Genomic DNA, 25815 nt, shown 5'->3' with positions numbered 1-25815 from the left:
ATGGATGTGCACGATTACATAGTTATTATGTGAAACCCATTGAAAATCTGCCTGCTGCTTAATGTAGGTGTCATATCGATGAACGTTTGAAGTTTACAAGCTTCCAACTACTTTAAAGAACAACAGTTAGCAGCAAAGAAAAGCCAGTTCATGTTCTTGAAATGCATAGTTGCCCCGTTTAACACACAACTGTTCACAACTCGCAGCAAAGCACTGACTTGAGTCTGCACACACGGGGCTGGCCCTCCAAGTAAAGCTCACAGACGCGCGCACACACACAAAAACAAACAAACACAATAACCTATAATAAGAATCAGGAGAATTGCTTTGTTTTGTACCTTTGTTTTTCTTTGGGGTGAAATCTCACTTTCACAGGAACTCTGGATAAATCACTCTCGCAACCTCACATGACTAACAGCCCAGTTTGTGGAGTCATTTCCTGTGCTAACCTGACATCATGCACAGCACATGCACGAGTGAAGAGTCCCTCACGTGTGTGCTGCTGTTGCACCTGAAGGTTCGAGCAAGGGCCTATCTTTCCATCAAGTCAAATGTACCAGAAGTGGGACACGAATGAATCTCCTGACAGGTGCACCCCTGAGTGCACAAACAGCCAGATGAGAAGACTGCGGCACATTTTAAGTCACATGTTTGTGTGTTTCACCATTTCCTGCAGTCTGACCAACTTGGTAGAAACTACATAACACACTGCTCACAGGTTTTATAAAAAGTTACAATTACAAAAAGATTATTGTATGTCCCAATGTTTTTCAAATGAAAGATTATACTTTTACATACTGCAGCTTAAGTTTAATAAAAAAAATAAATCTGAACCTTCTCAAGTAGGTTAGGGGCTGGCAGGGTGGATTAGTGGTTAGCACTGCTGTCTCACATGAAGAAGGTTCTGGGATCGCTTCCAACTGGTGCTTTTTGGTGCAGAGTTTGCATGGTTTCCCTCTGAACACTCTGGTTTCCTCCCTCTTTCAAAGAAATGCAGGTGAAGTGGCAACTCCAAACTGACGTAGGGGTGTGTGTGTGTGTGTGTGGCCCAGGGTGTGCTCTGCCTCACGCCTTTTCAATGTGTTGTAGACAGGAAATTTAATTTAGGGTGGGCATTTAAGCAACATTCATTCAACTTTCAAAAAGGGGGTGGGCTCGGATGCATTACACCAAATTGTATGAACCGCTGGTCAACCTCATGTCCTGGAAAATGAACCAAATGTGGAAGTGCCAAAACATGCAGTTCCTTAAAGGGCCACTTGAGGCTGCCTCCAAAAGTACATCACTCCATGTTGAACCCATGTTAAAATGGACAAATTTACAGCAGAAATATATACATTTATAGCGTGGGGAAAAAACCCCTGATCTCTGTACCTAGTTTACTCTTCATGTCAACTGATCTAGTTTTTTTTTTAATTATTCATCAGTTTGAGTAATTTTGAGCGACAAAGGTGTGACTAATTGGGCGTGGTTGCTTTGAATAACAGCTGCTTGCCACTAAGACAATTCAACGCCTTGCTAGCGGTCGATGCTAGCTGCTGCAGACTTGACTGTTTGTCCTGTTATAAATACCTTAGATCATACAGACTGATGTGTGATTAAACAGATGAACAATCCATCTACATCAGATGCTCCAGAATATCCATTGTGTGAAGTTTAGCGTTTAATTGATGTTAGTACGAATTAGCAGGTAGCTTGGTGACATTAGTTTCACTGATGGTGTAACGGTTACGAAGACAATATGCTGGCCACACATTTTAACGCACGCATGCCACTGGTTATGAAAACCACTTCCCAGTTCACAGAAAATGTGCAATAATCTGACAACCAAATCAAATTTGTTTGCTAGCCACAGCTTAGCATGTTTCGCTAAATGCAAGATAGGGCACATAATAGAGGGTTTTCACATGACGCCATTTTTGGGTCAACACCAGATATGGTGACATCAACCTCAAAACAAAGTGCATGCAATGTTTTACGTGTGTTAAAGAAGCACACCTCTATAATTAATCAGTGTTAACTACTGTAACGTTCTACAGATGTCTGACCAGGTCCAATTAAAAACTGTGGTTGCTCATTTTTACCCGAGGACATCAAATATGGCCATCGGGTATTGCAAGTACTTGGCGTCCATCCATCTGTGCTCACCATAAGTCCAGTCCTACTACTGCCAGAGTCTTCAAATTCACAGGGAACATTCTTGGGACATAGACCTTGGACAAGTTCAAAGATGGCTAACCTTGACCTCGTTGGGGATGGCAGAGGGATCACCTTGGCCTCCGGCTCAGGTGATCCCTCCGCCATCTGGCTCAGGTGATCCCTCCATTATCCCCAACTCACTAGATCCACTCAAATTGCTCCCCAGACTCAGAGTGTTTTGTCATTTTATAAGGAGTTTATTACTTGAGGCCGTCAAATATGGCCATCTGCACTTTGCGTCCGTCCATGCTCAGCATAAATCCAGTCCTATTACTGCCAGAATTATCAAATTCACAGGGAACATTCTTGGGACACAGACCTTGGACAAGTTCAAAGATGGCTAACCTTGACCTATTTTAAGAGGTTAAAAAGTCACATTCTGTTTCATTCTATTCCTTTTTTTTTTTTATTGAGTGGTGGGGGTGACAGCCAGTCAGAGTAGAGCAGCACTGTGACGTCAGTGGCAGATCTCTGTAAAACTGCTTCATTTATGTGTTTATACAATATGCTTCTCATATATTCTGCAAAAGCTAGTGAGAAATAAATACTTCTAAAACTGAAAATGCTGTTTTTTGAACCCAATAATACCTCTAAAGTGATTTACAAGACATTTCACGGACATCAGCATGCACGCTAACTTCCGGTAACTCAAAGCTAACATGCGCTCATGTCAAAAGCTAATAAACATAAATATTGTTTATGATTGATTGAGGGGCTTTATTGAACATGTACAAATTTTAAGTAAGACAACAGCACCTTAATAATTAATGTAAATAATAATAAATGGATAACTATGTATATACATATGCACATTTATATAACGACTGAGTGGATCCTTGTCATTTGATTGGTGCTTTGTATGTCACATGACATGGATTCATTTGTCCCATTTGTGTTGCATTGCATTTAGAGTGCAAATTTGGTTTCATACGTTTGGTACTATTGCACTCTGCACACACACATACACACATGCGCGCATGTGCTCGCGTATGCTCGTGCAAGCCCACACATGCGTGTGCACATACACACACACACACGACGCGCGCAGGCACACACAAAACAAATCCACAGTGCTGTCTGGATGCTGTTAGCAGGAAGAAAGAATGAAAAGCTGGACTAATTTCTGACGTGATTTTTTTGTTTTTGTTGCACTGAGGATGTACACAGTCTTTTTTTGTAGTATATGCATGCATAAGCACTGACCCAGTTTCGCGTGTGTGCGCGCGCGGGACAATGGTATGATGATTTGATTGAGCTAGCTGACGATGCTAATTCTTGTAATGCCCCATGTACGCGCACACACACACACACACACAAAAATCCACTCCGCTGTAAGCCTGGATGCATGAAGAGCTGTTCAGATGAAAAGCTGACATGATTTTTGGATGGACTGAGGAACTACACAAAGTCTTTTTTTTTTTTTTAAATGGAACTCCGAAGTCAGTGCACAGCATCACTGGACTACACATCACAATTTGGACTTCAGCAGCAGTGGAACACCAAAACGTAAGTCCCTTTTCTGTTGTTTATAAATGAATAAAATATCAAATGACAAGGATCTATTTTTGCCGTTAAATAAAACAAATAATGAATGTTCTTACATTCTTTCAATGGAACAAATGTTTAATTTGGTGAAAGCTGGAACAAATTTGTTCATTCATTATTTGTATAACACACACACACTTTGCATTGGGATACCAATTAAACAATTGTAAATTATAAAGAAGACAATGCTCATACAGCTGAGGGTATTTTAGCATTATGCCATATTTTATTTATCCAAGAGAAAGAGGGAGAGCTTTAGAGTGCGGTTTGGTCCTCAAAGTTCTGTCCAAACCCAAGACTGTTACTCTGTTTCCATCCTAAACCCAGCAAACAGGAAGAAAACAAACGTTTGGATCATGTGATGCTGTGTGCTGAAGTGACTGAACATGAACATGAACCAGAACGTCACTGTTAAATAATTGTCTGAACCCACAGCCCTGGTTGCCCGGGGCCGTTTTCACATCTTAGCACACACACACCTTTTCCCTCGCACGCACACACACCTTTTCCCTCGCACGAAGAGCAGTTTCCTCCCACGAGCAGTTAATATTGATGCATGTGAAATAACATAATATGCCCAAACACATTTTTTTTTTTTTTTTTTTTTTTTTTAACGTGAGTGTGCTTTTGGCACTGATTTGATGCAGTCTGTCCCCGTCAGTCTGTCCCTGTCTGTGTTCTGACGGACACCTGTTTCGGATGCAATGTTCGGACTCCACCCACTGCTGATTTGCGAAACTGACACGAAACTGTTCCTCTCTGTAACAGACAAACTTGTCATGAACCCATCTACAAAACAACTGTTTGCCTCCAAAGTTGATCCATTGTTTATGGACATGGAGAGAATATCAATCAATCAATTTTTTTATATAGCGCCAAATCACAACAAACAGTTGCCCCAAGGCGCTTTATATTGTAAGGCAAGGCCATACAATAATTATGTAAAACCCCAACGGTCAAAACGACCCCCTGTGAGCAAGCACTTGGCTACAGTGGGAAGGAAAAACTCCCTTTTAACAGGAAGAAACCTCCAGCAGAACCAGGCTCAGGGAGGGGCAGTCTTCTGCTGGGACTGGTTGGGGCTGAGGGAGAGAACCAGGAAAAAGACATGCTGTGGAGGGGAGCAGAGATCGATCACTAATGATTAAATGCAGAGTGGTGCATACAGAGCAAAAAGAGAAAGAAACAGTGCATCATGGGAACCCCCCAGCAGTCTACGTCTATAGCAGCATAACTAAGGGATGGTTCAGGGTCACCTGATCCAGCCCTAACTATAAGCTTTAGCAAAAAGGAAAGTTTTAAGCCTAATCTTAAAAGTAGAGAGGGTGTCTGTCTCCCTGATCCGAATTGGGAGCTGGTTCCACAGGAGAGGAGCCTGAAAGCTGAAGGCTCTGCCTCCCATTCTACTCTTACAAACCCTAGGAACTACAAGTAAGCCTGCAGTCTGAGAGCGAAGCGCTCTATTGGGGTGATATGGTACTACGAGGTCCCTAAGATAAGATGGGACCTGATTATTCAAAACCTTATAAGTAAGAAGAAGAATTTTAAATTCTATTCTAGAATTAACAGGAAGCCAATGAAGAGAGGCCAATATGGGTGAGATATGCTCTCTCCTTCTAGTCCCCGTCAGTACTCTAGCTGCAGCATTTTGAATTAACTGAAGGCTTTTTAGGGAACTTTTAGGACAACCTGATAATAATGAATTACAATAGTCCAGCCTAGAGGAAATAAATGCATGAATTAGTTTGTCAGCATCACTCTGAGACAAGACCTTTCTGATTTTAGAGATATTGCGTAAATGCAAAAAAGCAGTCCTACATATTTGTTTAATATGCGCTTTGAATGACATATCCTGATCAAAAATGACTCCAAGATTTCTCACAGTATTACTAGAGGTCAGGGTAATGCCATCCAGAGTAAGGATCTGGTTAGACACCATGTTTCTAAGATTTGTGGGGCCAAGTACAATAACTTCAGTTTTATCTGAGTTTAAAAGCAGGAAATTAGAGGTCATCCATGTCTTTATGTCTGTAAGACAATCTTGCAGTTTAGCTAATTGGTGTGTGTCCTCTGGCTTCATGGATAGATAAAGCTGGGTATCATCTGCGTAACAATGAAAATTTAAGCAATACCGTCTAATAATACTGCCTAAGGGAAGCATGTATAAAGTGAATAAAATTGGTCCTAGCACAGAACCTTGTGGAACTCCATAATTAACTTTAGTCTGTGAAGAAGATTCCCCATTTACATGAACAAATTGTAATCTATTAGACAAATATGATTCAAACCACCGCAGCGCAGTGCCTTTAATACCTATGGCATGCTCTAATCTCTGTAATAAAAATTTATGTTCAACAGTATCAAAAGCAGCACTGAGGTCTAACAGAACAAGCACAGAGATGAGTCCACTGTCCGAGGCCATAAGAAGATCATTTGTAACCTTCACTAATGCTGTTTCTGTACTATGATGAATTCTAAAACCTGACTGAAACTCTTCAAATAGACCATTCCTCTGCAGATGATCAGTTAGATGTTTTACAACTACCCTTTCAAGAATTTTGGAGAGAAAAGGAAGGTTGGAGATTGGCCTATAATTAGCTAAGATAGCTGGGTCAAGTGATGGCTTTTTAAGTAATGGTTTAATTACTGCCACCTTAAAAGCCTGTGGTACATAGCCAACTAACAAAAATAGATTGATCATATTTAAGATCGAAGCATTAAATAATGGTAGGGCTTCCTTGAGCAGCCTGGTAGGAATGGGGTCTAATAAACACGTTGATGGTTTGGATGAAGTAACTAATGAAAATAACTCAGACAGAACAATCGGAGAGAAAGAGTCTAACCAAATACCGGCATCACTAAAAGCAGCCAAAGATAACGATACGTCTTTGGGATGGTTATGAGTAATTTTTTCTCTAATAGTTAAAATTTTGTTAGCAAAGAAAGTCATGAAGTCATTACTAGTTAAAGTTAATGGAATACTCAGCTCAATAGAGCTCTGACTCTTTGTCAGCCTGGCTACAGTGCTGAAAAGAAACCTGGGGTTGTTCTTATTTTCTTCAATTAGTGATGATTGATTACGGAGGGCTTTTTTATAGAGCAACAGACTCTTTTTCCAGGCTAAGTGAAGATCTTCTAAATTAGTGAGACGCCATTTCCTCTCCAACTTACGGGTTATCTGCTTTAAGCTACGAGTTTGTGAGTTATACCACGGAGTCAGACACTTCTGATTTAAAGCTCTTTTTCAGAGGAGCTACAGCATCCAAAGTTGTCTTCAACGAGGATGTAAAACTATTGACGAGATACTCTATCTCCCTTACAGAGTTTAGGTAGCTACTCTGCACTGTGTTGGTATATGGCATTAGAGAACATAAAGAAGGAATCATATCCTTAAACCTAGTTACAGCGCTTTCTGAAAGACTTCTAGTGTAATGAAACTTATTCCCCACTGCTGGGTAGTCCATCAAAGTAAATGTAAATGTTATTAAGAAATGATCAGACAGAAGGGAGTTTTCAGGGAATACTGTTAAGTCTTCTATTTCCATACCATAAGTCAGAACAAGATCTAAGATATGATTAAAGTGGTGGGTGGACTCATTTACTTTTTGAGCAAAGCCAATAGAGTCTAATAATAGATTAAATGCAGTGTTGAGGCTGTCATTCTCAGCATCTGTGTGGATGTTAAAATCGCCCACTATAATTATCTTATCTGAGCTAAGCACTAAGTCAGACAAAAGGTCTGAAAATTCACAGAGAAACTCACAGTAACGACCAGGTGGACGATAGATAATAACAAATAAAACTGGTTTTTGGGACTTCCAATTTGGATGGACAAGACTAAGAGACAAGCTTTCAAATGAATTAAAGCTCTGTCTGGGTTTTTGATTAATTAATAAGCTGGAATGGAAGATTGCTGCTAATCCTCCGCCCCGGCCCGTGCTACGAGCATTCTGACAGTTAGTGTGACTCGGGGGTGTTGACTCATTTAAACTAACAAATTCATCCTGCTGTAACCAGGTTTCTGTTAGGCAGAATAAATCAATATGTTGATCAATTATTATATCATTTACCAACAGGGACTTAGAAGAGAGAGACCTAATGTTTAATAGACCACATTTAACTGTTTTAGTCTGTGGTGCAGTTGAAGGTGCTATATTATTTTTTCTTTTTGAATTTTTATGCTTAAATAGATTTTTGCTGGTTATTGGTAGTCTGGGAGCAGGCACCGTCTCTACGGGGATGGGGTAATGAGGGGATGGCAGGGGGAGAGAAGCTGCAGAGAGGTGTGTAAGACTACAACTCTGCTTCCTGGTCCCAACCCTGGATAGTCACGGTTTGGAGGATTTAAGAAAATTGGCCAGATTTCTAGAAATGAGAGCTGCTCCATCCAAAGTGGGATGGATGCCGTCTCTCCTAACAAGACCAGGTTTTCCCCAGAAGCTTTGCCAATTATCTATGAAGCCGACCTCATTTTTTGGACACCACTCAGACAGCCAGCAATTCAAGGAGAACATGCGGCTAAACATGTCACTCCCGGTCCGATTGGGGAGGGGCCCAGAGAAAACTACAGAGTCCGACATTGTTTTTGCAAAGTTACACACCGATTTAATGTTAATTTTAGTGACCTTCGATTGGCGTAACCGGGCGTCATTACTGCCGACGTGAATTACAATCTTACCAAATTTACGCTTAGCCTTAGCCGGCAGTTTCAAATTTCCTTCAATGTCGCCTGCTCTGGCCCCCGGAAGACAATTGACTATGGTTGCTGGTGTCGCTAACTTCACATTTCTCAAAACAGAGTTGCCAATAACCAGAGTTTGATCCTCGGCGGGTGTGTCGTCGAGTGGGGAAAAACGGTTAGAGATGTGAACGGGTTGGCAGTGTACACGGGGCTTCTGTTTAGAACTACGCTTCCTCCTCACAGTCACCCAGTCAGCCTGCTTTCCCGGCTGCTCGGGATCTGCCAGGGGGGAACTAACGGCGGCTAAGCTACCTTGGTCCGCACCGACTACAGGGGCCTGGCTAGCTGTAGAATTTTCCACGGTGCGGAGCCGAGTCTCCAATTCGCCCAGCCTGGCCTCCAAAGCTACGAATAAGCTACACTTATTACAAGTACCGTTACTGCTAAAGGAGGCCGAGGAATAACTAAACATTTCACACCCAGAGCAGAAAAGTGCGGGAGAGACAGGAGAAGCCGCCATGCTAAATCGGCTAAGAGCTAGTAGCTACGCTAAGCTAGCGGATTCCTAAAAACACGCAAAGTGAATAATGTGTAAATAATTTAGAGGTGATTCAGCAGAAGGAGTGCTTTAGTTACGGCACGTAAAGATTACACTGGGAAACAAATCGTAATCTAGATAACTAGATCAATCTAACTGCGCAGATTAAACAGCTAACAGATACAGAAAAACACCGCTGTGCTCCGGAACAGGAAGTGATACAATACCGCAGTGAGAGCCAACCACCAGTAGAGGCCTATCAAATCAAATCAATATCAAATCATTAATCATGTCTAGGTAAGAAAATGAAGGCAGCAAGTTTTGGCCTCCAGGGGAAAAAAGAAAAAAAAAAATCTGAGAACAAGTGCAACTCTTGCATCAGACTTTACTTCCATTCAGAAAGAAGGTCCTAAAAATTAAGGAACTGTGACTATCAATGGTAGAGTTTTTGCCATCAGTCTAATAACGCATTTCATCATTTCATCCATCAGACAGAGTTCACACTGAAGTCTTTTAAATGTTACCATATTCTCAAACAAGCAGACTGAAAACACCATTGAAGAACTTACATATGAGGGCTGTGACCAACGTGCAGCAAAACATTTCCCTGGAAGCTCTTTCACCTTTATGCTGACAGACCAAAAAGAGCAGAGGAAAGAAAACCTGAGAGTTTTATATATACTGGAATGAGGCGGTACTATGACATCAGGTCAGCGCCAAAACTCCACCTACACATACAAGTCACTGCAACAGGAAAATCCCACACGCCAAAGGAGCTTCATGGCACAAGAGATCACAGCTGCAAGACTCTCCTTTATAATACATTCAACAACAATAAAAAAAAGTTAAAACTCCACATTTAAAAAAAAAAAATGCATCTTCCTCTTTCTTTGTGGTTGAATCTATAAGAACAAGATTTGCTCTGGACTGCTTGAATTGCTTTTGATTCCAATTATCAGAAGCTATAATTAATGTTCAATATTAACTTTTCTTGTGCTCTGTTGACAGTGTTGTGTGATCCAGTGATAGTGTTCATATTTACAATATGAATAACTCAGAAGTAAAAACTGATTTACTGCTGCAGGCTGAGTTAATTCCTTTTTCTTTTCTTTTTATAATCTTCCAGGGAAAATAATCATTTTTTTCTTGGTATCCGCTGCTGATTTTTCTTTGGGATTTTTTTGTTTGTTTTAACTGAAGTCTAGAAACGGGTCTAAGGGCCCCTTCACACATAGTACTAATGTGGTCGAATTGCACATTAAGTGCGCATGAAGCGGGAAATGTATGCAATACATGTAAAATTGTAGCTGCCTCTAACGCCTCGTACACCTGTTGCTACAACTATTTGTGCACACCAGCGGTTGAAAGACAGAGTCTTGTTGAAAGAAAGACCCTGTGAGAGTCCATCGAACCCTCTCGCGGAAGGTGTTGACCAAATTCCAGGTGACACGCACACACATCTAACACCGCCCGTTTGGCACTTAGAAAATGTGTGGCCATTCGCACTATCAACACAAAAACAGTCAGCAGATGATCACTGTGGAGCTGGATGTGAACTTTGTTCAAGTGCCCTCATGAGTGTGACTTTGCAAACAGCAACACGCATGTGGTGCATGTGTATGTGTGTCGCGCCCTCTCCCTCCTCAGAGAGAAGTCCCTATCCCAGCATGCATTGCGCGCGCCAACTGTAATTTGTGGATTTACGTCAGTTTGCATCTCTTACAAAAGCACCTCTTTATTGTCTTATAGAGGGTTTTCATGTGACATATCGGTCACGTCATTTTGTGTCCAGTGGCCATTCTGGATTACAACGCGGTGGCCGCTGTGATTACACTCTGTGCATTTGGTGAACAATTGCAGAAGTTTCAATGTCAGCGTGAAGAAGCCTCGCCCCGCTAACAGAAATCCACTGCTCCCAGAATTTTATTTTATTCGGCAATAAAATTATATAACAGTACATAAAAATACCGCAGAGGATAACAAGAACGCTTCCAATATGGATGCTTATTTACATTGTGGTCCTCGAGCACCGAGCTGCTGATCTGCAAGCTGCCCTTCCAGCGCCTGGTGAGAGAAATCGCTCAGGACTTCAAGACCGACCTCCGCTGTCTTGTGGTACGTTTGGTGAGTAAACATTTCTTTTATTGTTGCTTGAAAATGATTTTTGGGGACTTTTTCATACGCCCATTTGATTGAGTGGTGTTGCATTGAAAATGTACTGTCTTTAGCCTCCGGTGTTACCGTCGCGGGGTATGGATGCAGGACCCGCAAAGAATTCAAGTCATTAAAAAGATATAAACCTCTCTCAGTGGCCACGGAGCTCTGCGGCTCTGATTACCGAGACCATGCAGCGCTGCGGATTTTGCCGCAAGAAGTCTGTCCTTGCGGGAAACAGGTGTTACTGGCCGCTCCACATCAAAACAGAGAAGAACGTTGCCCGCTGTCGATGTTGCCGCTGATCTGAGCATGCAGAGCTGTATCTCGCATTCAATGCAGCTTACATTTGGATGTTGAAGCCAGGATGTGTGTAACAGTAACATTACTAACAGATAAAATAAATTTCAATGTGGGATCGGACTGAAGGCTTTTTTTTTTTTTTTTGATCGGACTGAAGCCACAAGCGCATCATCTTCTCCCTGACGTCATGGAAATGACCCGGATGTACAAACTGTTTTCACGGAGGGCTAAATTTTAGCTGCAAGTTTGTCATTTTTAAACGAAGATTTCTCCGCTGAATTACAAATTTGGGCTTACAGATTTACTTTACTGCATTCATAAGGGTCTTATAAATACATATCAGCTATTTCTTTCTGAGATCTGACCACATTTATTTCAATGCAGGTCTACTTTAAGGAAACCCAAAAAGAACCGGTTCTCGATACCCAACCCTAACCACTGGTGGTACACGAGCTCAGTCTGGTGGTTAATATTTTATCATCACTTTCTAGTATCCATTCTTTGTCCATCTGCTCCTTTATATAAATCTTATTTTTAAATATTTAGATATTATCATTAATTTCTTTAATTATTATTGTTTCTTATTTAGATTTCCTAGGTGATCTTTTACGTACCACCTATCTATCCGCTTTTCCGAGATTCAATTACCCTCCAGAGAACTCCACAAAAAAACAAACGAACAAAAAAAATCCACCAGAAACTGAACAATAGTAAACTACCAAAGACTATGTGTCCTCTTGTGGACTGGTTAGTTATCAATTGTAAGTTCTCAATTATTACCTCTATTTTATTTTAAAGTCTATGTGCAGCAGTGTTTTAAGCTTCTACAGTACCTCTCTGTTAACTATGTGTGTACGTGTAATTTATGGCTTCCGCGTGTGTGTGCGTGTATGTTCAGCTATATTGCCCACCTCCCAAAGCTTATGCGGGGAGGGGGGGGTAAACTTTCTCCTCTGTGCCTTTCCCTCTCCCTTTTTTCCTTTTGCTTTTTTCCTATCTGGAGTGGTTTGAAATATGAATACTGACATCCTGGATCTCAACTCCCCCACTTTACCTGGGCACAGGACTTTAGATTTGGGATTAGACATGTCAGTTATATCATTTCAATTTATTTGATTTGTTTAGTGCCAAATCACAACAAAGCTGCCTCAAGGTACTCCACACGAGCAAGGTCCAACCCCACAAAAAGCCACAAAACAACTTCCCTTCTCACACAACCTGATCTGACGATTTGAACCCACGATTTATTACTTAACACTGCAAGTCATCCTGAATCACCTTCAAATATCACCATTCACCAGCATTTTTCAGCCTTCATAACAACTGTGTTTTCACACACGTATTGATGTTTATAACATCAATATGTTTTATTACCTGTGTGCAGTGGTGGGCACACTTCCTTTAATCCACTAACCGCTAATTAGTGAAGCTAACTTTTTCCTTAGTGGATTAGCTTTTCAGATAACTTTGAAAACACTCAGCAGAACAATTAGCTTCTGCTAACTTTCAGTCCACGAACATTTTTTTTTTTTTTTGCTGGCATAGTCAGTCAAGCTTAACGGTCAAAAAAAATCTGTAAAACCTAAAATCCTACATGTTAGTTCCTGTCGTGTGTTTTGCAATAATCAGACCGCTGTGAAAAGCTCAGTCCTCCCCCAACAGAAGAGGGAAGACTGGCTGCCAGCTGCTATTGCAAAGAAGAAAAAAAGTCTTACTTTCAACATGGATCCACTCAGCCAGTGGGCAGAAGACATGAAACGCAAAGCACCTTTCACTCATGGTTTCATTTAGAACCAACAAATTCCAGACAGTTTATCAACATGAACGGCAAGTCTGTCATTTTTACAAAATGAAATATCGCACATATCTTTTAAAATAATGTGCTAATTCTGAAGGTTTGAGCATGAACAGACACACATGCCAAAAGGCATTATGGGAAATTCAAATGATTGCCAGTAATAGGACTGGACTTATGCTGAGCACAGATTGACACAAAGCCTTTGCAATACCTAATGGCCATATTTGATGTCCTCGGGTAAAAATGAGCAATCGCTGTTTTTAGTTGGACCTGGTCAAACGTCTGTAAAACGTTACAGTAGTTGATGTTAATTAATTATAGAGACATGCTTATTTCTCACACATAAAACGTTGCATGCACTTTGTTTTGGGGTTGATGTCGCCATATCTGGTGCTGACCCCTGAGAATTTCAACACTCTGCCAGTAATAGGACTGGACCATCTGTAGTAGCCATCAATAGCTTGAGGCCATTAGGTCAAGTTCATCCAGTATTTCAGAGGAAGTAAACACGTCATAATTTTTAATGCCCACACCACTGCTCAGCCCCCAAAAATATAATTTAATGAAACACCAGAACAAAGGTTTGCCTGTTAGGTAAGCTTGTCAGTGTTCTGGCTTCATTTGTCCTGGCCGTGTCATACATGGCATTAACCATGCTCCACCTCTTTACCAATATATGCGCTGCAGAGACACACACACACTTTATACTGTGTATACGGAAAGCATTCACAGTGCTTCATTTTTTTCATGTTATGTTACAGCCTTATTCCAAAAAGGAATAAATTCTTTTTTTCCCCCTTCAAAATTCCACCCACAATACCCTATAATGACAATGTGATCAAAGGTTTTTTTTGTTGTTCTTGTTTAGATTTCTGCAAATTTGATGGAAAAAATAAATCACATGTACATAAGTATTCACAACCTTTGCCATGAAGCTTAAACTTGAGTTCAGGTGCATCCAGTTTCCACTGATCATCCGTGAGATTTTTTTTGACAGCTTCATTGAAGCCCACCTCAGGTGAACTCAGATGATTGGAAATGATTTGGAAAGACACACACCTGTCTACATATAAGGTCCCACAGTTGACAGTGTATGTCAGAGCACAAACCAAGCATGAAGTAAATGGAATTGTCTGTAGACCTCCGACACAGGGTTGTCTCTAGGCACCAAACTGGGGAAAGGTATAGAAACATTTCTGCTGCTTTGAAGGTCCCAATGAGCACAGTGGCCTCCATCATCCATAAGTGGAAGATGTTTGGATCCACCAGGACTCTTCCGAGAGCTGGCTGCACGTCTAAACTGAGCTATTGGGGGAGAAGGGCCTTAGTAGGGAAGCTACCCTAGTAGGTAGCTGCAGCCCCCCGTGACCCTTAACTGGAGTAGGAAGGTATAGAAAATGGATGGATGGATGGGTGGATGATTGATACAAATGGAAGAAATACAGTTTATTTTTCTTTTTTGTACTTGCATTGCAGAAGCAAACTCCCATCAATGGCACACCTCTTAGAAACTGTTTGTCAGAAAATATGACTAAGCAGAAGACACATTGGAATGTCAGATCACTTAGATTTTTGTTGAAATGCCGACCCGTGCACCCGGCACCCTGCCTCTCCAGTTTTCCAAAATTCAACCTGCAGTAACCCTCAAACAAAACAAATGGGCGTGAATGACAAATGAATCAATGTTCCATAGTGTAGTGACTAAACATAATTTAAGTACAAATTACTAGACTGTGCTCCCCCCCCCCCCCCACCAACTCCCCACAGTGCAGCCAGTGGGTGAAACGTCACTATGTGCTGGGAGTCACTCAGTCAGTTATGAGATTTGCAATTGTGAGAGAGATTACTTCAGTTGTACAGCCTTGACTGTCACCAAATTTGATATGTTTGTTAGGTATGTTGACCCCAATAGGCCAACTGGTTTTGGGTTCAAAAGGTCAACGGTCAATATCACTAGAGCATAGTTCGGCAAAATGTCATATTTGCTACATGGTAATGGCACGACACATGCAATGGCTTAAAGACGCATCTATTCTCTTTCTCTGATGACTAAAATACCAGTGTGGTATGGAATTATGCTTCTTCTCCTTTTTATTCATATTATTAACAATGGAACATGTCTCATTCTCATTACATCTAAATTCTGGGTCCATTGGTGAAACACAGAGCTCACTGCCGGTGATCACTTTACTAATGTCTCTGCTTCTCTGTTGATTTACTGCTGGTGAATTAATGACTTAGGTGCAGTTATTTCCAGACAACTGATTCTGCTCTTTTTCTCTCTGCCAAGGCACCAACGAGACCTTCAACGGATGCTTCTCCTGTACCCCAGGACGTCAGACTGATCCCGGGAGAACATACATTACCAAGGCTTACCTACTCAACCAGTGTCTGTGACCGAACGATTCCCCCTAAAAACTGGTCCCCTTTTCCTTCACTGCGTATGCGTCATTTAGGAGCATCAGCAGCAATTCACAGATAATCACATTGTTTCTGCTTAAAACTGCACTCAGTTATCATCTATCTCAGCAACAGATGTCTGAAGCTTTTGTACGACAATCATTTCCACAAAAATTCAGCTTTATTTCATAATAAAAGATGGGGAAGCAATCAGAGCACGACAGCAGCATGTCTGAGTCTCTACACCCAAAACAATCAAAGGGAATAACGTGATGATTAACCATCAGATGACAAAGTAAAACCTCGTAAATCATTCTAAAGGCAGTTTTAAGCACAAACTAGGTGATCATTGGTGCTGCTAATGCTCCAAAATGACACATGCGCAGTGAAGGCAGGGGGAAACCGATTTTTAGCGGGGTACCATTCGGTCTACGACACTGGACTGCTTTTTAATTTAAATTAAAGACTCTGTTTTTGTTGCTCTTCCGTTTTTGTATTCTGTTTCTTCTGTTTGTAAAGAAACTCTTGTACAATCTGTAAAAACCTTGTAACTGTTAGAATGGCCTTAGCAGTGGGTCACCCCTCTGAGTCTGGTCTGCTCAAGGTTTCTTCCTCAACATCATCAGAGGGAGTTTTTCTAACTACTATCACCTGTGCACTTGCTCAGGGTGGTTGGGATAAGGTTATACCTTACTCGTGTGAAGCACAGCCATGTTATGATTTGGCTCTGTATAAATAAAATAAAACGAACTGCACAGTGACACCTGTGCAGTGCCGAGGACTCTCTAGATGCTAATAAAGTTAGCACTAGCAAGAACATGCAAGACAAAGACTTCTAAATTAAAGACTGATGTATTATGGACATGTAGTTCTTAAAATTACGTTTCATCTTTTGTGTCCACTGTCTCATAAAACACTGGAACAAAACTACATGAGATTCCCTTTGATGAAATATTTGCTACAAGTAACACCACTGTTGTCGAGTTCTAATTTATCATAGAAAAGGAACGTCTCCCTAAAGTGAACTGTATCATGCCAAATGAAAGCACACCGAATTGTTCTTTAATAAAACATTAATAATTAACAACTATGAGCATTGAGAGGTGGTTGTCACTTGTATGACCCCAGCCCAAAAAAGAAACCCACTCTTCTGCAGAAATTGTAACTTTTATCTTATGTTTGATATCTAATATCTGAAAGTTTAGATGTTTAGTGTTTGCTATTTCAGCTGGACTGAAAACTTTCCTCCTTTGTATAAAGGCTGCATCAGACAGAGCAAAGGGATTAGTTACATATTTAAATAAATATTTTTTATGGTGGCAAAAATCACATAATCTGTTGGTCTCCTGCGGATTATGGGGTTCTGATGGACAGATGACGTCACATTTCCACTGGAAACACAGATCTACCTTCAGCAGTGCAATTCCATGAAAAATGGGACATGACCAGGCAAAAATTATTTTCAGTTATAGATTCTGAAAAAGGGTGCAACTTATTTATAAAACCCCCAACTTTACAAGTTGAATTCAAGAGAAAATATCCCTTTGTAATACATTTGACTCTTTTACGACAACAAACGCTGAGCCATTCATTATTATAAAGAAAACAAATGCACAAGCATGCTGAAATGCCAGCAGCTTAATGCTAACTTTAACATCGAAAAGCCATAAACATGCTAACGTGTTAGCATTGGCGTTAGCAAAAAATACATCTATCAACTGTTTCAGAAGACCATAACAGTTCAGTTTAACATAAAAAAGGTAAATATTCCTCACAGACATATGCTCTTTAGGGTTTTAGTGGGGAAAAATTAAAATAAAGCGAAATAAAACAAATGAAACCAACGAAGCAGCAGCTCGAAGCACTCCTTCATTGGTTCAAGATTCAAAGCAAAGCTTGGTTGATTATATGGAAAAAACGAAACATTTGTGGTAAAACAAAGTTATTTATAAACTATCAATGACTAAATTAGTTGACAACTATTTTAATCGATTAACTCGAATAGTTGTTTCAGCTCTACACAAATTGATTCAAGATTTTTGGTTTTGTCTTTTTCATGGACCAAAATGACTACATCTCTCTTTGTTAGATGCAGCATTGATCTGCAGAGAGCGTGAGCATGCAGGTCTATGTGGAAAATGAGCATATTTGGCATTTTCCTGGATGAATTTAGCAATATCTCTGAGTTTAGAATCTTTTTTTGAGAGAGTAATCGACGAGCCGCGTAAACAGTCCCTCCTCATCCATATCCCTGTGATTGTGCGCACGCAGAGTAAGTCCACTAACCATAAGAAACTGAATGACTTCACCCAAGCTTTTAATGTAGTATCTGTTCTTTTCTACTTGGGTATGACCCAGCAGATGGACAATATTTTCTCCCGTCTCTGACCAGCACTGGTACTGCTGCCACACGACCATGGCCCTGGAGTGTGAGATGCTTGCTGCAGGTTTGTAAAAGCCACTGTTTTTATAGAGTGCTTTTTCCAATTAGTGTAGCCACACTGATTAAATATGCCCTTACGTCAATATGGGTATGTATGGGTGTATGCACATGTGTATGCACATATATATATATATATATATATATATGGTATTTTTATGCTAACTTATTTTCTATGTGTTTTTCTGTATTGGGTGGTTATGGTGTTTTTTGTGCCAGTACGCAACCTGCTGAAACTAATTGCCCCTGGTGGGATGAATAAAGTTGTCTAAGTCTAAGTTTGTGTTTTACAATCACATCACAGTTTAACAGGAAAAGACGATAAACCCACAGCGGTTTTGGCGGCAAAATAACTAAACAAGCAGCCGCAGCTCTGCTCATCTGCCCCCTCAGGTCTCACAAACTACGTGGGAGGGAGAGAGAGAGGGAGGGGGACACAGGGCAGTGCTTGACTGCTGCTGTGATGACACACAGGACAGGAATGCAAGGAAATCTTATGTCTTGACCCAATCTCCCCTGACTTTCCACTGGTTGTTAGCGCATTTATGGAAAATTAATTACCCAAATTCTAACAATAACTGCGTGCATTTAGCGCTGTCCCTTTCATTATATATGCACAGATTTGGAAAAGTCTGTTTAGCGCAGACTTCTATTTATATACACCTACTGGCTCCCTTGTAAATGCATGTACGAGGGTAGGCTGAAAAGTTCTAAGGCTCCCCATGAAGGAGTAATGCATTAACTGCATTATAGTGAGCCTTAGAACTTTTCAGCCTACCCTTGTATATATTCTTATTTGTCTTTTTATATTTATATTTTTTATATTTACTTTTACACCTTTGCACTACGGGAGTTGTCTTAATTTTGTTGTACCTTGTGTATAATGACAATAAAAAGCATTCTATTCTATTTTATTACAATGACAGAAAAAACATGCATTAGCCTGCCTATCTTCTGTGGGATATAATATGACCACAGTCCAGTTGCACACACACCTGCCTACAAAAATACATGCACACACAAATTGGTTAAACTTTTTACAACAACAAAATGTATTATCAGAATGTAATATTAACATTATGAACACCATGGCCTTTAGTTTCAGACAAAGCAGGAGGTGCTGGTCCAGGTTCTGGTTCCTCATCTTGTCAAATCAAATCAAATTTATTAATTTATATAGTGCCAATTCGCAATGAGATTGCCTCAAGGTGTTTCACACAGCATAATGAATGAATGAATGGATTTATTCGGCACACACACACACAAATCCGAAAGAACAGACACATACAAATAACATGAATGTTATATAAAAGCCTGTGAGTCCGAAAGGGTGTGGGCAGAAGCAAAGCTTATCAACGCCCACCCCTGCTAGTACAAGTCCAACAATTATAACAGTCATAATAAACACAAATTCACAACACACTACATATCAACACACAGACATACACTTCAATATATATATATATATATATATATATATATATATATAAAGCGCCAAATCACAACAAACTTGGCCCAAGTCACTCCACTCAAATAAGGACCAACCTTGCCGACCCCCAGAGCAAGCACTAGGCAACTGTGGTGAGGAAAAACTCCCTCTTAGGAAGAAACCTCAAGCAGACCAGGCTCTAGGGGGTGACCCTCTGCTTGGGCCGTGCTATATATATATATATATATATATATATATATATATATATATATATATACACACACATACGAGGTCTATCCATAAAGTATAGGTCCTTTTTATTTTTTTCAAAAACTGTATGGATTTCATTCATATGTTTTTACGTCAGACATGCTTGAACCCTCGTGCGCATGCGTGAGTTTTTCCACGCCTGTCGGTGACGTCATTCGTCTGTGAGCACTCCTTGTGGGAGGAGTCGTCCAGCCCCTCGTCGGAATTCCTTTGTCTGAGAACTTGCTGAGAGACTGGCGCTTTGTTTGATCAAAAGTTTTTCTAAACCTGTGAGACACATTGAAGTGGACACGGTTCGAAAAATTAAGCTGGTTTTCGGTAAAAATTTTAACAGCTGATGAGAGATTTTGAGGTGATACTGTCGCTTTAAGGACTTCTCACGGTGCGAGACGTCGCGCAACGCTCTCAGGCGCCGTCGTCAGCCTGTTTCAAGCTTAAAACCTCCACATTTCAGGCTCTATTGATCCAGGACGTCGTGAGAGAACAGAAGTTTCAGAAGAAGTCGGTTTCAGCATTTTATCCGGATATTCCACTGTTAAAGAAGATTTTTTTAATGAAAGACGTGCGGACGGGTCCGCGCGTCGGGACGCAGCCAACGCGGTGCGGCGGCACAGGAAAAACACCTCCGTGTTGATAACCATTTGTAAAATCCAGGCGGCTTTTGATGGCTTTCAGTGGAGTGAGTATATGAGAAATTGTTTAACAGCTGGACATGTTCCAACTTGTCCTTAAGGCTTCCAACAGAGGTGTTTTTCCTGTGGCAGAGCGTCGCGGCGGCTGCGAGCCGACGCTGCAATCCGCCCGCACGTCTTTCATTAAAAAAATCTCCTTTAACAGTGGAATATCCGAATAAAATGCTGAAACCAACTTCTTCTGAAACTTCTCTGTTCTCTCACGACGTCCTGGATCAACAGAGCCTGAAATGTGGAGGTTTTAAGCTTGAAACAGGCTGACGACGGCGCCTGAGAGCGTTGCGCGACGTCTCGCACCGTGAGAAGTCCTTAAAGCGACAGTATCACCTCAAAATCTCTCATCAGCTGTTAAAATTTTTACCGAAAACCAGCTTAATTTTTCGAACCGTGTCCACTTCAATGTGTCTCACAGGTTTAGAAAAACTTTTGATCAAACAAAGCGCCAGTCTCTCAGCAAGTTCTCAGACAAAGGAATTCCGACGAGGGGCTGGACGACTCCTCCCACAAGGAGTGCTCACAGGTGAATGACGTCACCGACAGGCGTGGAAAAACTCACGCATGCGCACGAGGGTTCAAGCATGTCTGACGTAAAAACATATGAATGAAATCCATATAGTTTTTGAAAAAAATAAAAAGGACCTATACTTTATGGACAGACCTCGTATACACACGCACACGCATATACACACACACACACACACACGAGGTCTATTAGAAAATTATCCTACCTTTTTATTTTTTAAAAAAGCTATATGGATTTGAATGATGTGCGATTACACCAATCATGCTTGAACCCTCGTGCGCATGCGTGAGTTTTTTCACGCGTGTCGGTGACGTCATTTCCCTGTGGGCAGGCCTTGAGTGAGATGTGGTCCCGCCCTCTCGGCTGAATTCCTTTGTTTCACACGCTGCTGCAGACGGCGCGCGTTGCTTTTTCAAAATTTTTTCTGGACCTGTGAGGAATATTCAAGAAATTCAGCTGGTTTTAAGTGAAAAGTTTAACGGCTGATGAGAGGTTGTGGAGTTTCTTTCAGTTTAAGGACAGCTCACAAAGCGGATCGGCGCGACGCGGTCGGAGGTGGCGTCTGTCTGGCTGTTTCGAGCTGAAAACATCCTAATTTAAGGCTTTGTTCACCCAGGACGTCATGAGAGAACAGAGAAGTTTCAGAAGAAGTCGGCATGAGGAGTTTATGTGGACATTCCACTGTTTAAGGACATTTTTTAATGAAAGACGTGCGCGCAAATTCGCCGAGTTGTTTCCGTGACGACTCGGCAAATCTGTGTGCGCCGCGACAGGAAAAACACCTCCGTGTTGAAAACCATTTGTAAAATTCAGGCGGCTTTTGATGGCTTTCAACAAGTGAGTAACTGAGAAATTGTTTAACAGCTTGGGCATGTTCCAACTTGTCCGTTAAAGTTTCCAACGGAGGTGTTTTTCCTGTCGCGACCCCCCACGGTCGGGTCCAGCCTGACATGCGACTCTACCCGCACGTTCTTTCATTACAAAATGTCCGTTAACAATGGAATGTCAGAATAAACTCCTCATGCCGACTTCTTCTGAAAGTTCTCTGTTCTCTCATGACGTCCTGGGTCAACAGAGCCTGAAATGTGGAAGTTTTCAACTTGAAACGGCGAGACGCTGCCGCCTCGAAGCGCAGATCGCCGTCAGGCACCGTGGGCCGTCCTTACGGCGACACTACCAGACCAAAATCTCTCATCATCCGTTAAAATTTTTACCGAAAACCAGCTGAATTTATCGAATGGTGTCCACTCAGTTGTGCCTTACAGTTTTGAAAAAATTTTGATCAAACAAAGCAGCAGTCTGAGCCATTCCTAAACAATGAAAAAAAAAAAAAGAAAAAAAAAAAAAAAAAAAAAAAAAAAATCGACAAGAGGGTGGGCGACTCCTCGCTCAAAGACTGCCCACAGGTGAATGACGTAACCGACAGGTGTGAAAAAACTCTCGCATGCCCACGAGGGTTCAAGCATGTCTGATGTAATCACACGTGATTCAAAGCCATATGGTTTTTGAAAAAAATAATAAGGTCGGATACTTTTCTAATAGACCTCTATATATATATATATATATATATATATATATATATACACACATACATATATATATATACACACACATACATACATACATACATATATACACATACATTGATTGATTGATTATTTATTTCGAGCTTTACAAAATAAGCATTTCTTTCACATTTACATTTACCCACATTAGGTTGAAAGGAACAGGAAATACATACGTACAAACATACATACTAATAAAAACAGAAAATCGAATTCAAATTTTAAAAACAATAAAAAGACAAAACCATAAAAGAACACAAGCAATGAGGATGTTAGTGAAGGTGAGCTTATGGAGCCACTAAAATGCAATTAAATTTTAGTAACCTTTACAACATTTTTTTTCCTGTTTTGTCTATTTGCTTTTTAGGATTACCTAATAAATGGTGTGTCTTTGTAGTCCCAGGAACCAAGGGACAGATAGAAGATGACTATACAAACTATATAATATTACAGAGAATTACAAAGTATACAGAAAAGGAATGGGGCTATTATGGTATGAATGTAGAGAGTATATAATATGAATTAACCTTTTTCCGTATTTTTTTTTTAACAAACATAAACATACAACTCCGGATTTCGGCGGATCGCAAAGTCCAACATGCAAACGGTTACCCACCGTGACGTGTTCTAGACTGACTTTATGTGCCAATGAACGATAAAAAAAAAAAACGGCACGTGACCAAAGCACCGACAACAATATTAGCGTGTGACGCGCACACAAAGCCTGCCGAGTTTTCATCCATGAGCAACATTAAATAAAGATGTAGAATTAAAGCATTCAGAAAAACTCACGTGAAAACGCCAACAAGATCATCACCGTGACCGTGGACAGGCGCTCCTCGAGTAATGTGAAGTTGTGTCAGGAAGCAGAGTGAACACAGACCGCCTACCGGTGTCGGGAGCTGTGCAAACACACCCCCTTCTCAGAACTCCTCCTGCCTTTTAAAACGTCTTGACGTATGTGTATTCTCAGCCAATCAGAAAGTCAGTATACTCCGTTATTTATAAGATTGGCAGAGGACCAACATCCCAGTTATGGGCCTTTCCGCTCTCGCTGGTGCGGCAACACACAGAATGTGTCTCTTCCCAGATGTTCGCAGTGTTCAGAATAATAGTTGTGCTATGTGACTAAAAAGATTAATCCAGGTTTTGAGTATATTTCTTATTGCTACATGGGAAACAAGGTACCAGTAGATTCAGTAGATTCCCACAAATCCAACAAGACCAAGCATTCATGATATGCACACTCTTAATGCTATGAAATTAGGCTATTAGTAAAAAAAAAAAAAAAAGTAGAAAAGGGGGTGTTCACAATAATAGTAGTGTGGCATTCAGTCAGTGAGTTCGTCAACAGGTGTGAATCAGGTGTCCCCTATTTAAGGATGAAGCCAGCACCTGTTGAACACGCTTTTCTCTTTGAAAGCCTGAGGAAAATGGGACGTTCAAGACATTGTTCAGAAGAACAGCGTAGTTTGATTAAAAAGTTCATTGGAGAGGGGAAAACTTATACGCAGGTGCAAAAAATTATAGGCTGTTCATCTACAATGATCTCCAATGCTTTAAAATGGACAAAAAAAAACAAAAAAAAAACAGACGCATGGAAGAAAACGGAAAACAACCAACAAAATGGATAGAAGAATAACTAGAATGGCAAAGGCTCACCCATTGATCAGCTCCACACACGCTGACTGCCATCTGCCCTGGACAGTGTGAACCGGGATTCATCAGTGAAGAGAACACCTCTCCAACGTGCCAAACGCCAGCGAATGTGAGCATTTGCCCACTCAAGTCGGTTACGATGACGAACTGGAGTCAGGTCGAGACCCCGATGAGGACGACGAGCATGCAGATGAGCTTCCCTGAGACGGTTTCTGATAGTTTGTGCAGAAATTCTTTGGTTATGCAAACCGATTGTTTCAGCAGCTGTCCGAGTGGCTGGTCTCAGACGATCTTGGAGGTGAACATGCTGGATGTGGAGGTCCTGGGCTGGTGTGGTTACACGTGGTCTGCGGTTGTGAGGCTGGTTGGATGTACTGCCAAATTCTCTGAAACACCTTTGGAGACGGCTTATGGTAGAGACATGAACATTCAATACACGAGCAACAGCTCTTGTTGACATTCCTGCTGTCAGCATGCCAATTGCACACTCCCTAAAATCTTGCGACATCTGTGGCATTGTGCTGTGTGATTAAACTGCACCTTTCAGAGTGGCCTTTTATTGTGGGCAGTCTAAGGCACACCTGTGCACTAATCATGGTGTCTAATCAGCATCTTGATATGGCACACCTGTGAGGTGGGACGGATTATCTCAGCAAAGGAGAAGTGCTCACTATCACAGATTTAGACTGGTTTGTGAACAATATTTGAGGGAAATGGTGATATTGTGTATGTGGAAAAAGTTTTAGATCTTTGAGTTCATCTCATACAAAATGGGAGCAAAACCAAAAGTGTTGCGTTTATATTTTTGTTGAGTGTAGAAAGCACAAACGAACTGGCAGGGAGTGGAGAAAGTGAGGGGTTTAAATAACAGGTGCAGTAATTAGAAAAACAAGACACAGGTGTCAGGGAAAGTGCTGGAAGGGGCGTGGCCAGACAAGACAGAGGTGTGGCAGGAGTAGAGTGACAGGTGGGCGTGACTAAAAGAAACAGACTGACTGAAAATCAAACCTCAACCAACTGTGATAAAAACTGAAAAACCTAACGCAGAGAAGAAGAAAACAAAAGAGTGCCAACATAAGACAGTGATCAACAAGAAAATAAAGGCAGAGACCACAATAGAATGGGACCAACGAGTAGCAACAGTAAACAGAAAATAGAACTAATGACTACCCAGAAAATAAAGGATAAACAGAGCATAAAACCAATGACAAAAGTAATATGCACAGAAAAGAGATACTCAGAACAAAACCAAAACAAGACTTAACAAGTGACTAAAATACAATGGCCAAATACATATAACCAGGGACTGAAATCATGATAAACAATCGAAGACTGATACACACATGAGTCCAGATAATAACAAGAGCCCAGAATGGGCTGAATCATGACAGGAGCTAATTTATTTGCAAGAATCCCCCGCAAAGTCCCTCTGTTAAATAAAAGACATGTGCAGAAGAAGTTACAATTTGCCAAAGAACATATCAACTGGCCTAAAGAGAAATAGAGGAATATTTTGTGGACTGATGAGAGTAAAATTGTTCTTTTTGGGTCCAAGGGCCGCAGACAGTTTGTGAGATGACCCCCAAACTCTGAATTCAAGCCAGAGTTCACAGTGAAGA

General features: G+C 41.0%; 1 protein-coding gene across 1 annotated transcript in view; it reads right to left on the bottom strand.

The window, feature by feature from the left end:
* LOC117526842 overlaps window positions 1–23442 on the bottom strand; it is a 33852-nt gene extending 10410 nt beyond the window's left edge. Inside the window, exon 1 of the mRNA XM_034188920.1 lies at window positions 23330–23442. Coding sequence (XP_034044811.1) covers window positions 23330–23351 — 22 coding nt within the window. The 5' untranslated portion in view covers window positions 23352–23442. The remainder of the gene's footprint in view (window positions 1–23329) is intronic.
* Between the last annotated feature and the right edge of the window lie 2373 nt (window positions 23443–25815).

This window comes from Thalassophryne amazonica, chromosome 15 (assembly GCF_902500255.1).
Source record: "Thalassophryne amazonica chromosome 15, fThaAma1.1, whole genome shotgun sequence".
In the NCBI taxonomy this organism is placed as follows: domain Eukaryota; kingdom Metazoa; phylum Chordata; class Actinopteri; order Batrachoidiformes; family Batrachoididae; genus Thalassophryne; species Thalassophryne amazonica.
The sequence above is the reverse complement of the archived record's forward strand: the minus strand, read 5'-3'. Positions and strand labels throughout refer to the sequence as shown.